The sequence below is a fragment of the Alligator sinensis genome, unplaced genomic scaffold (assembly GCF_000455745.1).
Source record: "Alligator sinensis unplaced genomic scaffold, ASM45574v1 scaffold872_3, whole genome shotgun sequence".
In the NCBI taxonomy this organism is placed as follows: domain Eukaryota; kingdom Metazoa; phylum Chordata; order Crocodylia; family Alligatoridae; genus Alligator; species Alligator sinensis.
Genome location: NW_005842137.1, coordinates 343,535 through 357,881, shown reverse-complemented (window position 1 = coordinate 357,881; position 14,347 = coordinate 343,535). Strand labels below are relative to the sequence as shown.

The 14,347-nt window shown below is 52.4% G+C and overlaps 1 protein-coding gene across 3 annotated transcripts in view; it reads right to left on the bottom strand.

Moving 5' to 3' along the window:
* SCUBE3 (signal peptide, CUB domain and EGF like domain containing 3) overlaps window positions 1–14,347 on the bottom strand; it is a 115,746-nt gene that overhangs the window by 50,005 nt on the left and 51,394 nt on the right. For all 3 annotated transcript variants that reach the window (XM_025206047.1, XM_025206049.1, XM_025206048.1), the window contains one exon: window positions 7,791–7,925. In XM_025206047.1, coding sequence (XP_025061832.1) covers window positions 7,791–7,925 — 135 coding nt within the window. The remainder of the gene's footprint in view (window positions 1–7,790; window positions 7,926–14,347) is intronic.

The window sequence follows — 14,347 nt, the reverse complement described above, 5'->3', positions numbered from 1 at the left end:
AACATTTAAAAAAACCCACAGCCAGGCCAGGGGTGGGGGGGGGGAGGGCGGGAGGAGAGAGCAGGGACCTCGTGCAGTTAAACACACAGCCTGATTCCAGGAACAGATTGCTGGCTCAACGCTGGCCCAAGATGCGATGGGCAGAGGAGGCGGATACAAACACAGTTCCCTGGTGTGATCCAGTCCTACCGCCCCGGCTCAGGTCTCCTCTTTGCAAACGTGGTGTCGCCAGCTCTGGGCTTCCTTGGGGCTTTTTATGATGGGGGAGCAGGGGAGCAGTTGTTCAGCATGTTTTAGGCACTGGCCAACTCACTCAGCCTAGCGAGGTCAGCAAAGCCAGCATGGATGGTGCAAAAGGGATCTCACCGGATAATGCATGGGCAGCGCCAAGGAAGGTGCTAGGGGAAGGTGACTCAGGAAACAGCGGTACTTTGAGTTGGGGAGATACCAAGGAGAGCTACTAAATCAGAGGGGAGGTGGGTCTGCCAGAGCAAGTGAGGGGGCGAAGCCAGGACTCCCGAGCAATATTTCCAGTTTGGGCAGAGAATGAAGCCTAGTGGTTACAGGAGAGGGGAACAGATGAGATTCATGACGCCTGGATTATGCACTTACCCCAGCCCAAGACCTGCTGCATAACCTCACGGGGCATCTCACCTCTACCCTTCTTTCAGTGGTGATAACTCCTTGCTAACCTGCCTTGAGCAGGGTGGCACACAAGTTCTCTGACATCAGTGATGATAATTAAGGAGATGCCCCTTAAGAGTTCAGCTGCTTGTGGCTGTGCCCTTTATCAAACACCTCAGCCTCCACCCCGCCAGAGGCTTTGCTTTTACAGGGAGCTGCATCCTTGACTTTCTGAAGCCGCCTCAGATCTTACCTCCCTGAAGAAAAAGCCATTATCCCCTGCCATGGTGCCTGCTGCCACCCTGGGTCTCCCTTCTCCTTTCACTGCTGCATTTTAATTGCTCTTCTCTAGCAACTGGGCTCCCCGTTTCCTTTCCAGGGTCCCATAAAACTCAGCACTCAAGGGCAAACGGGGCTCCATGCACAACGCAGGCATGGCTCTAGGTCAAGAGGAAAGGGCTCTAGAGAGGAAGGAGACCAAGCTTCCCGGCCTCAGCCCTGCCTTTGAACCCGCACCTTTCCCAAGGTGCAGGGCTCTGGAGGGCAAAGCAGGGCAGAGACACAACATGAAACAACTGTGAGAACAAGGTAGGAGACAGAAAGCTGATGCTGTCAAACGCTGTTGCTGATGAACTAAGCAGAGAACCAAGGTGAGATCTCATGGGTAGAGCCAAGGTCATGGGATTCAGAGCTCTGGCCTCTAGTCCTACCCTTGCCCCAGGTACAGTGGGGTGAATGACTCTGGTGCATGATCTGGGGAGAGACGGCAGTGAAGGATGAGGAGGAAAAAGGGCCAATGGAGGGAGACGGGAGCAAAAGGAGACAAAGAATGAGGGAATGGGAGGAAATAATGGACGAAAAAGAAGGAGAAATCCATAAGGAGAGAAAGAGTAGAAGGGGCACTGGGAAAGACAGTCCAGAGGTGAGCAGAGGGCTCCCAAATGCCTCCTTGCAGAACAGCACGGAGCGCCTGTGCCTGAGCCCTGCTGGATGAAGCTGCAGGAAGCCCTTGCTTGGAGAAAGGCAAGCTCAGTGGAGCACTGTGGATTTAAGTGAGGGTGCTGGTTCCCCCCAGAGCTTGGTGCAACCGCTTCCCTGCCAGGTGGCACATTATCATGTTCGAAAGCAGTGGCACTGTGCTGGACACCTGCTGCTTCAAGAGGAGGGCACTGCTGGGCATGTTCAGCAGAAAAGCAGTGCTGGAAGGGCTGGTTGTCCTATGTGTGGCTGAACACCAGCAGGGCAGCAGACACCCAAATCCATCCCAGAAAGGCTCCAGGATCTCCGACAACTCTTGGTGGCAGGGAGAGTTTTGCCAGTGACCAAGGCATTCACAAGCCTGAGTTCTGTCCATGAAAATCCCCACCGGAGCTGCAGTCCAAGATGAAGCAGCTCAGGACTGGGAATAAGCCCCCATTCCTGGCAGATTCTCTTTGGGAAATGCCCGTAGCTCCTGGATGGGGGAATCAGGTCAGGACCCTACCCCATCATGACACTGGTAGCAACAGCTGCAGTCTGAAGCAGAAGCAGCAGCATGGCCCATGGCATGGGAAGAGAGTGAAAGAGGAGCAGACTGAGTGGGACAAGGGTGCGCTGTGTCTAATGGGAAGGGGAAGAGGAAAAAAAAAAAAGTCAGCTTGACCACTTGCCTGTCGCCCTGGCTCTCACCCCACAGCCTTAGCGCTAGTGGGCACAGGGCATTTCAGTGTGGCGCACAGATCCCTGTGTGGGAGCTGGCTGAGGATGGGCTGGCTGGTGCCTGGCAGGAGGGCACTTTGCATGCTGGGCTAAAGGAGCACTGGAAGGAAATGTGCAGGTGGGACAGATACAAGCCAGGTGGGGCTGGACCAGGAGCATGTCTGGAAGAGGCAGGAACTGATGTGCAAGATGAAAGCATTCAACAATACAGTGCCAGCCATGAGGCCTGTGGGGGACAGTGCAGAGATGGGACAAAGAGCACTGCCTGGGATCAGGTCACGCTCTCTCTCCTGACATGAATGTGCAGCACACAGCCCAAAGCAGGCTGCTCCCAGCTGCTGCCGAAGGGAAATGCCAGGTCCCTGTTCTACAACAAGACTGCAAAGGAGGGCAGCCAGAGGCTCGGGCTGTTCATGCCTGCCATGCAGCACTGGGTAGTCGCAGTAAGCACAGACAGGGAGAGGCTGGCATATTCACCATGGGCGTGCATGTATCCCTGGGACGGAAGGCTGTCTCCGCTTGCAGCAACACTGCACCATGGTTTAGGGCAGCAAGTGAGAGAAGTCCTGTGCCCAAGTGAAACTGCCAAGGGAATCTTAGGCAAACAGCCTGCAGCAATCCCAGCCTGGAGCCGGGCCACAGCCCAGAGTTAACAATACCCCTACTCTTGTGGAAAGTGTCAGGGGATCTTTAAAGACCACAAGGGGTTGTATTTAGGTCTCACTGGGAAGACGGCCTCTCCAAGAGTACTGCACGCTACCAGGGCACTGGATCAGTATAGACATGTAGGGCAGAATCAGTAATGGGTGCTGTGTGCGGCACCCGGGGGGGTTTCTTTCAGGTCTTTTATCCTTGTGCTGATCCAGCCTGGCTGGTATGTTCTGACAGCATCAGAACCCAAGGTGGGATGGCTGCAGGCTGTATAAGCTATGCCAGGTAGTAAATTGCAGCAATAAAAAATGAGACAAGCCACCATTTGGATGGGAGGCAAAGGGGATTTGGCTGTTCTTCCCATTAACAAACAGCTGAGAAGTACTGTGCAGGCCAAGAAGGTCTCAGAGGGCATGGGCTGGCAGGGCAGGGCTGAGATTTAGGATTTAAAGGAGAGATTGAGCTTTAAGATTAAGAAGAGGAATCTCATCCTCAGGGGAAGAACTGGAGCCGCTGAACAGAAAAGGCTTGGTTCAGGGAAAGGGGAAGGTTCACAGCTTTGGTGTGGAAACCGGAGGGAGGGAGGACTGGTGCATTTGAACACAGGATTTGTGGAATTAGACAGCATGCCTGGCGCTGCAATGAAAGATGCTCACCAGGATCTTGAGTGGAGCGATGCTGCATCTGCCATGTAGGTGATGGGAGGGAAGCCTAGGTAATGCAAGCTGGGTTCAATCCTGGCTGTTTTAACCCCTCCTGTGCTGAAGGGTGTCTAGTATTAGGGGCGCCAGTAGAGTAAGACCACTACAGTGTCTCGAGAGCCAGCACACAGCAGCTGCATCCTCTCAAGCACCGTGGTAGTTCCTAGTCCCCTCATCATCTCCCAAACTTCACCCACCTGCAAGCCTGCCTAGGCAGGGAGTGAGGGGAGCCTGAGACTGTGCAGAGGACTCCTGACCCCTTGCACTTTCCAGCCACGTGGCTCTCTACTGATGTGGAAAGAGCCTGGAGACAGCAGTGCTGGTGCTATGGCCCTGTGCAACCCTGGCTGCTCTGCAGAGGCTGCTAGCACTGGGGGAGGGTTGGATGATGCTGCAGGGAACTGGAGTGAATCCTCCACAAAGCGCAGTGTCACACAGATCACTGGCCAGCTGTTAGGTGGGAATGGTTTTTACTATAACTGGCCCCAGCTGGATTCAAAGCAGCACATAAAGACTCCCAAGTTCTTGCACAGAACAAAATGGATCTGCTGCTGCTGCTGCTGCCGCCACTTGGCTGTATTTACCCATGCAACAGCTCTGAAGTAGGGCTGTTCTGCTGTCCCCAGTGTCAATGACCCAGAGAGACTAAGGCCTCATTTACAAGCATGAAGCCAGTGTGAAGACTCTATGTTACCCCCTGTAAGGATGTTCTCGGGGCCTGCCTATGCTGACCTCAGGCTGCCTACAGCAGGCTGCAGAGGCACACTATGCTCTTCCACTGCATAAGATGCACTGGTGCTTTTCCTCCATTCTAGTTTATCTTTTTCCTCCCAAATTTGAGGGCACTTGGGCTGCAGACACACCCCTGGCCACTGGCACAAGGCCTCCCACTCCAACAGCCTTGAGATGTAAAGCCCACAGTGTTTTGACCTCTTGCAGAAGGCGACTGGCAGCACCAGCTCCCATTCCCCACAGCAACTCTCAGACCTCATCCATCTGACTGCCAGACTAAGCAGGGGAATGAGGGAAAAGGTCCGCCCAGGTGCACAGGGCATTGCCCACACCGAGAATCAGGAGAGTTGGCATGATGGGCAGTTCTGATCCTGTACTGCATGTAACACCTGCCCGGGTTTTTCATTATTCCTTCTGCACTTCTGCTACCTGCTGAGCCTCCCCAAGAGCTGGATTAGGCTTTGGAGCAGTGTAGCTTTGCTAGAAAGGAAGGATTTCTTTTGGACCCATCACTCCCACCGGTTTGTGGCTGCACCTCCCAGCTGCATAATTACCCCCACCCTAGCCAACACTTCCTGCTCCTTCCACCATTTATCTGTAGACATGCAGCTCAGGCAGACAACAAAGGAATTAAAAAAAAGATGAAAAAAAGGCAGAGAGGAAGGGAAGAGAAGGCAGGTTTACTTAGCTTAGATTATAAGCACTGGGCTTGTGCTGGTATTTTCTAGGGAAATCCCACCTGGAAGATGCTGGGCAAGTAGGAACAGCAAGAAAACCATCCACAAACCCAAGTCGCTGCAGTTACTGGGACAGAGGCTGAGGGCTGGGGCCTGTGAAGTGCTGAGGCAGGAGCCTACCGGGCTCCAAGGCAACTGGCCTGAGGTCCTGTCCAAGACAGTTCAGCTATGATCTCAAAGAGCCCCAGGATTTGGCCTTTCCTTATACTCGGTCCTCAGCTGCCAGTCGGGTTGACTGCCACAATTTCACTACGTCCATGAGTGGGACGCAGCAGCTGTCTCCAATGCAGCATGAAGGTGTCTCTCAGCTGCCCAACCTTTTTCAGTGCCAGTGCCAAAGGCTTCTGAGCTGCAGCCTGCAAAGCTGCCTCAAGATGCTAAGGCTGAAGCTTTTGCAAGCGGTCCTGTGCAATTTTGGGAGCCTTCAGGCATGGATTTCCCCATTGTGGGCCTACCTATCACAAGTGCCGAGCTCCCACCGCAGCCAGTGGGAGCAGCAGGTGCTTAGCACCTCTGGAAAACATGCCCCGGGCTGGACTCAGAATTAGCAGCAGCTTGGAAAAACCTGGTCAGGTTCAACAGAAAGGAGCCCCATGGAGCGTCAGACCTGTCTTCATCATACAGCATGAGGAAAAACTTCTGTCTGTGGGACTCTAGCAAAGGTAGTTCCAGCAGGACACTGGTGCGGCAGCCACTTCCAGCAGAGCTGCTGAGGTCCTCCTGCATGGACACACCTGGTGGAGTTAACAGTAATACTGAGGATGCTTAGCTTTTTGCATGAGAGGCCAGCCCTGCCACGACTGTGGCTGGGGGAAGAGTAAGGAGGGTGCAAGAGTTACAGTATGAGGCTCCACAACTTGGGCTGAAGGGCCCGTCCCAGAGGTGTGAGCTCTGAACATCTCACGACACAGGCAGGAAGGCGAGATGCTCTGAACTGTGGGCACCTCGCAAGCATCACACATCCTCCTCAGAGCTCCTTCGAGGAGAGCATTGGCAGAATCCCCATTTTACAGACACAGTGAGGCAGAGATTAGGCCAGGGCCACACAGCAAGGCATGAAGTCAGAGAGACAGGTGAGGAACAACCGACAGCTTACTCCCGTCAGGCACAATGAGTCAGACTGGGATCAGAACTCAGGAGATCCAAGCTCAGCCCGCTAAACCATGCAGCTTTATCAAAATATCCTGTACCAGGTGGGAGAAATTTGTGTGGAAACTCAAAGGATAAACACGGATTCCCTGGCTGCAGAAACCCAAGTCAGGGGAAGGAAGAAATGAAAAACAAGTCAATGTTTGCCAAGTGGCAAAGATGAAAAAAAAAAAAAAAAAAAAAGAAAATCAGTGGAGAAACAACAAACTCTGATTGCCCAACATTTCTAAGAGGTGAGTCCAAATAACAGGGAATTAGACCCACCAGTGAGGCAGCAGGATCAATGCGGTACAAGAAACAGCAAGAGAAGACGAGTCCCACAGGGTTTCCAGAGAGTCCTCTGGTATCTTTTATTTTCATTAATGTCCCGGTAATGGATTAGTTTCCTCCGCTCGGTATTATTGTTTCAGGCGCCTTATTAAGGAGCTTGAGGGGGGTTTTGCTACAGGGATCAAACTGGCTTGTCTAGTTTCGCTGCAGCTTCCGCCAGCAACTCCAGACTCCCCTCTGACTTCTTCCTGACCGCCAGCACCTAACATGGCAACCCATGCTCAAAGTGAACCCGAGCCTCGGAAAGAACCAAACTAGCCAAGTTCAACATCTGCCGCAGCAAATCGGGAGAGGCATCTTGCTCTATTAAGCATCCAGAATGCTTGGCTGCAACAACTGTTGACCCTGGCTGGAATACCAAAACCACCATTGATAATACTCCGTTTCCCCAGCGGTAGAAGAATTCAAGCTGTAAGTGAGGTGGATAGTGTGGTCTGAGGCCAGTTTCCTAGAGGACAGGCATGGTATAAAGCCCCAGAAGAATGATACTGGACAGAGGGCACAAAAAACAATTTCCATAGTTAAGGGGAGGTGATGGGTCCTCTCTAACCCCGTGATGTCCTAGGGTAGAAGTCCTGCATCAGACGTGAAAAATGTGGGCTGGTCATCATGTGCCTGGTGCTATAGGGTGGGGAGGGGAATGTCAGGAAACTGCCGTGACTCAAACTAGGCACACAAAATGAAAGCAAGACCAAGGCTGTCCCAGATCCAGCCTCTACTATCACAAGAAAGTGATGCCCAGTCAGTGTTAAAGACCAATTCCTTCGCCAGGGCAGAGGAAAATGAAGAGACTCCTAAGGTTCCTCCTGTTTATTCCAGTCTGGTTGATTAGTTTAACCCTGGGCATATGAGCTACAGTCAGCATGGCTGACACTTTGGTCGTACTGGGAATCTGCCCTGTTTCCAGCGCTCAGTAGACAGCCACCAATGAAGCTCCACCGAGGCAAACACTGGTACCACCCATCTACAGCAGCAGTGAACTTGGGCAAGGAGCCGTTCTTCCCACAGTGTAGACAAAGAGCCTATATGTCCAGGCCCCTTTGTAGTCTGAGACGCACCCAGTGTTTATCCATCTTTCTTGAAGACTATGGCACCCAAGGGAGAAGCTGCGAGTGCGGGGAGTGGGGAGTGATGGGGGCAGGAGCAGCTAGAGACTACAGGAACTAACCTTCTGGGCGCTGGATGCAGGTGTGCTGGTTGTCACTCAGGAAGAAGCCCTCCCGGCAATGGCACTCATAGCTGCCCATCATGTTGATGCAGGTCTGCTGGCAGCCACCGTTCCCCACAGAGCATTCGTCCAGGTCTGAAAGCGTAAGCGAGAGAAAGAGTGAGAGTCTGTCATCCCCTGCCTTTGATCCAAACACAGTGGCACAACAGCAACAATACCCTGCAGCTTGCGCTGGGGTGTAAGAGCTGTGTGCTACGTGATAAATATATAGGTACTCCCACCCAGAGTCTGGAACGGGAGCTTGACACTGCCTTGATCAGCAGCATTTCATGGCAATGTTACCAACAAAGAAACAGAGGCACATGGAGAGTGCAGGTTTCATTGGCTGTGGCAAGGGGTTTGGACTCTGGCCACACAGGTTCTGCTCCGGTTGCCACCGACTTAGCATTTAGCTTTAGCCATGTCTCTTCCCCCTTTTGTGTGCCTTGATCCGTCATCTGTAAAAACGGGGGGAGCAGAACACACCCAGCCTCATAAAACACTTCAGACCTACAAGAGAAAAGGCAGCATTGCCCATTAACAGTAATGCTCTTTAGGGCTCCGAACTCTTCTGGCAGCCAGCAGGTAGGTGACATACTCAGTTCTCCACTTTATAGGTGGGGAAACTGAGGCACAGACACAGAAAGAGGCTTGTCCTATGTCATATAGGGAAGTTTGTGGCCAGGTTGGCAAAAGAACCCAGGATCCCAGACTCCCAGGTCCCCGCTCTAGCTGCAAGAGACTATATTGGCTCTCCTGCTCCATTCTCTTCCTCCGCAACGGCTGCGAGTGACCGGGCATACATGCACTCCCTGAACAGTCTCTTGGAGCCTCAGACGCTCCACGGCAGGGGCTGCATCACTGCTGGGAAGTCAAGACATTTAATTTCACCCAGGAGCCTCAACATACGCCATGAAGCCTTGCTTTACGTGTACATGTTTGCAAATCTTGGCAAAAGTCACCACTCAAGCAACATCTCAGGCCCTTTAAAGGCGCCTGAAAATGCCTACAGTGTTTCCCTGGAGTAGGGAAACCTTCACTAAGAGCTTGCTCAGATCATTCATTCTGAAATCCCCAGACGCTTTGCTGCTGCCCTTTTGCCTGTTTTGGTTTAATAACACAAAGCCCAAAAGGCTGCTGGCCTTCAGCACTGGCCTAGCACCAGCCTGCCTGGAAGGGGAGCTCCAGGGTCCCCACATGCCATCCCCTGGCAAACAGAGAGGAGTGACCTTGAGGGCTGTAGGGACCGGGTGTTTCCAGAGAACAGAGTCCTCAATGTCTCCAGAACAAGTACAGCACTGGGGGTAGGAAGGCAAGCTCCCTGCTGCTCACCTCCTACTCTCTCCCAACATGGTGGATCAGCTCCAGCTACTCCTGAGGCTACGGACAGACAAACAATGATACCGAGTTTAAAGTGCGGGGACTTCTGTGTCAGCTGATTCATGGTAACTGTATCATCTGTCTGCTCAGTCCCATGATAAGTGGAAGCTAAATACAGTTAATGTTTGAATAAAAACAGCTGATCAGTTCCTGAGGTTTAGCTCCCAATTTGCAGGGGTAGGGGAGGGAAACAGTCAGATAAAACCATTTTAGTGGCTCTAGAGACGTAAAATGCACTTACAGCAGGCTGCTGGATGAGCAAGAAGTACTCTTTCCTCTTATAACTGCATCTGTTTCACCTGTTCATACCCCCAGGCAGCTAAGGAAAGGGCATGCCAACCCCTTCCTGCGGCAGTGGGTGTGTGACGTGGGGACCCTGATGGAATTCACATCCATTGCAAACCACAAGCGATTGTCCAAGCCAAATAAAGGATGAGCCACACAGGTCCCAAGGGCACCCAGCACCTACCCGACAATGATTCTGCCTCTGGTTGTTATTCCAGTATCCCTACTCATTATGCAGTCCTGGGGACTGAGACTGCTCAGTCTAGCTTTTCTTCTCAGTGACCAGGCTGGTAGGAGGCATGGGTGCTGGACAGGGCTCCAGTCAGATTGCAGAGCTGAAGATCTCTTTGACCATTTGGTCTAAAATCCTCAGGCTTCCAGGATAGGGCAGTTTCTCCATCTTGGGCTTTTTACTACCCTGGACCCTTCTCCCCAAAGAACAGAGAAGAAATGCAATCAGCCCTCTCTCCCAATGTGGAGAGAAAGCATCAGGATGAGGAACGAGAGGACCAGTGCCAAAGAAAACCTCCTGTGAACTCGAGCGTTTCAAACCCAGCAGCTAAGTGGAAAGCTGAGCCCCTTGGACACCAGCAATGAGGCCGTGGAGCGGACTCCGGAAAAGCTGGAATAGCAGGTCGATGACAGCATGTGGAGGGAAGGAATTCCAGATCGGGCCCCCAAACACAAGCACACATCTGAGCAGCTCATTAAAGTGCACACTCAGATATGTATGCGCCAGCTCCCCTGCCCAGAGACAGCAGGGTACACCCACCGCACGCATGCCATGCCGCCTTAGCCCCAGGTAAACCTGCACATGTGCCTGTTCGCAGGGAGCGACACAAAAACTCATCCATGCACAGGCTCCTACAGGGGCAGATGGGCACAGTCAGACAGAGCTGTGCCCCTGCACACACTCATGCCGAGACAGCTAACCCAGGTACAAACCCTGCCCCTGGACCATTAAGTGCAAGACTCTCCTAGGGTCAGTCACTCATGCTCCATCACAAATTCTGATCCACCCTTGGTACAATCCTTACTGGGAAGCACCAGGTGCAATCACAGCTACTCCGAATGGAAAAAATGTTGACATCCTTCCTTTGCCATCCCCTTACAGACAGCCACAAACAGAATAGGAGAAGTAGGGCTCAGCGGACTCTTTGGAAAGAAGCACATGGCCCCAACCCACCTCCAGAACCAGTGGGTTTCTTCCACATCAGGGGGTGTCCCTCACAAGACCTAAAGCTGTAGTGATGCTTGCTGAGCCGATGGTGGCACAAAGCTGATGTTGTAAGAGAGGTGGAAGGGGAACAAGCCCAGGGGTTTTCTCCACAGGACTCCAAAGCCCTTATCTGCTTGTTCTGTACAAAGGAGAGCGAGGAGCCCCCAACCCACACTGCCACGCAGCCAGGCCCATGGTGGACTTCCACCTGGAGAGTGGTTTGGTCAGAACCCAATGAAACCATAGCGGAGATGTAGCTTGTGAGAGCAGGGGGCTGTGCCCACATGGACCTTGCTGGGTTACCCAGCCTGGCTGTGCACATACTGACACAAGCGGGAAAACCATGCCAGGGCAGAGCTGCGGTGCCCGGATGGACTGGCTCAGTGCCGAGCAGTTGTGGTTCCAGAAGTAGTGTGTGCAGAGTGAAGGTGGGTCCTTCTGCACCGCGCTAGTTTGCACCACACAAAGATGCATCCCTGAGGCTCTGAGGAGGCATTTAGCTCAGAGCCTGTGGCTGGTCGAGGGGTCTATGCTCAACCCAGCGGACCAGCATCTCAGCCATGCACTTAAACTGAACAGGAGCACCTCTGATGCTTTCTGTTGAGCCAAGATGGCCAGTTACAGGTCCTCGGTGCTTACAGCAGGGGCTGGTAACCTATAGCCCATGGCTGGATTTGGCCTGCAGACGTGAGGTTTCAGTGGCAATGGTGGTGGCCAGGTCCTAGCGCTACCCACCTGCCTCTGACCCAGAGTGGGTCATTCCAGCCCGCAGCCAGAAAAGGTTGCCTACCCTTGGCTTAAGGCAATGCCACACTGCCCTGTGTCCTGCTTCAACCCAAACCAGCTGGCTGTGATCCCCAAGCGACCACACAGTACCTGAGCATAGTCCAGCTCAGCAGAGCCCTACAATACACCACAGCCAAGAGCTCCCCAACACCCAGGGAGCACATTTGTGCCATGCAGACTTTAGCCCTACACCTCCCATCACCTGAAGCACCACTTCTGCCCTGCTGCTACATGGCGGTCTCCCATCCATACGCTGCCCCAGCTTGACCTTGCTCAGCTTAAGAAGTCTAAACAGGATCCTAGCACAAGGTGGTACGGGCTGGAAGCTGATAAAGGATAAAAGGCAGAGAGAAGATTAAATGACCAGGGCTGCCTTCTCCCTTGTCCCAGCACATCGTTTCAGACGCAGGAATCTTTGCTTTTGCTTCTCCAGGCATCGAGCTAGCTCCAGCCAGCCAACTTAAAAAAGGAAGACTGAAAGGGGATGTTCTAGTCAGTGATGGGAGGTTTCTTTCCTGAACGCGATCCTAGTCTTAGCCGCGCTCTGTCCCGTATGTGCCCGTAACTCCCTTCAAATCCCTCCCTTATAACAAAAGCTTAACTCCTTGTGACTTCTCCTTAAAACTCAATGCGAGAATGACAAGGCACCAGTTCACAACCAGTGGCTGAAATGAGACTCCGTGGCCCTAATGCCTATTTTATTAAACGTAACAGAGACGGCCAGAAGCCAAAAGGCCCCCACATCAGGGCGAGGGCTCAAATTCCTGTCCTGGTTCAAAAGGTTACGTGAGATCTTATGGGAGGGGATGCACAGTGGAATTTCTGGTAATAACATCTAAGTTGCAGACAATCCCCTCCAAGTCTCAGAAAGACCAAGCTTTCCCTCTGCCCCCTGCCCAAACACCAGCTCACATCACATGCCCTCCTCCTCAAGGTGTGCCAAAGAGAGCAGACCAGGGAAGAGAGATGGCTACAGCTGCCAGGCTCATACCCACACGGCCAGTGTTAACTGGCAGAGGCAGTATTGTCCAATATCCGGCAGGACACCAGACTCGGTGTTGAAACCTAGGGGTCCCATTTCCCACTCTGCTACTGATCTACTGCAATCCTCCAGGCAAGGCAGTTGGATCCTCTATGCCGGTGGTTCTCAACCGTTACCGGCACAAGGCACCCCTCGGAAACTGCTATCTCTTTATTTTTCTTGAATCAAAAAATGATCAAAAACCGAGCAATTTTTCTTTTGCAAAGAGGTCCGAAAGACCACAGCAGGCCAGAATGTTTCTAATGCTATGGATTCCTATTTGAAATCTCTGTATTTATCCTGGGAATCATGTCTGCACACCCAACAGTACTCATCCCGCATGGCAGCTCGTGGCACCCCTGAAAGGCTCTCAAGGAAACCCAGGATGCCATAGCATCCTGGTTGAGAATCGCTGCTCTGTGCCCAAAGCTATGTCTTCACTGCAAAATAGGACGCAGGAGCTTTTACCTCAACATCAAGGAAAAAGCAAGCGTTGATCTCAATAGATGCACCTTGATAAAACTGTCTGTCTTGTCTGCACAACGATTTCACGCAGCCAACTAGAAATAGAAATGCCTTTTGGGTAGTGAAGACTTGCCTCAGTTTCTTTGCCTGTAAAATGGGGGCAATAACACTTACCACCCTTCCCTTTGAGACTTGCATATTAAAAGTCAAATTCTCTGCCGGTATCCTAGCAAATCTGCATCAGCTGATGATCTTACCACAAAGCACCTTTGAGTGCAAAACACAGTTATTTTCCGACAAGGTGGCTTCTGGAATCACTAAGGTGAGGGAACATGCCAGACAGCTGGTTGTAAAGAAGAAGGTATAAGTAAAGACAGATACGGCAGGACAAGAGTCTCAGACAAGGATCCCAGTTTGAATCCCGGTGCTGTATTGGGAGGACAGAGGGCTAAGCAAATATAATGTCAGACAAGTCTTGCTTAGCGTCTCTGATCCCTGTTGCATTTATGCAGGAGGGGCTGAGAGCACGTTCTTCACAACACCAAGGAGGCCATTATTCTTGTACAGCTAAGAGCCACCAGAAATGGCGCTTGGAAAAACGGCGAGAGATCCAGAACCAGGGGAGGAAGACATGGTCTGGACCAGTGGGGAGCTCAAAATCAAGGTCATGTTGCCTAAAAGATGAGACAGCCTGTAAGAGGGGCTGTCCTCCACAAGGAAAGAGGCAGTGTCACTAGGCAAACCAAGAATATGGGTGCCCGAGGCAGGAGAGCAGGGGAAACAGCAACAAAGCAGAGTCCATGGGAAGGAGACTTCCTGCTGGATAAACTCATCCCCAATTAAGGGGCTCAGACGTTCAGCCCAGCACTCCCGGGAGAAGACAGTAGAGGATCCCTGGGGTGCCAGCTGTGATGGCTGCTTCTCGTAGACCTTATGCAGTAGGAGGCAGGTTTTCAGCCTCCCATCTCATCACATCCATGATGAGGTATCAGGACAGACTCTGGGTCTACAGGAGGAGGGGAAGGAATCAATGAAACATCCCCCATTCACAGCAGGTCCTCATGAGCTAAGGACTGACAGCTAAAGCCAGCTGCCCTCCACCACCGCTGGTCCCCAGCTCCCTCCAGCAGCCTCCTCTCGCCCAGCCTTCCCTCTGCAATGCAGCGGGGATCTTTGTAAACACATGACGTCCACTGCTCTTCATCCCAGCTTTGCTTTCTTTCCTTGGGCTCCTCATCGTGCAGGACAGGAAGGCAGGGCTGCCCCTCCCGCATCTGCTTCCAGCTGTGTAAATCTCCCTGTTAATGGGGAGAACTGCGAAGTCCTGGTGATTGTGCTTAATGCAAAACGCATGTGTCCATA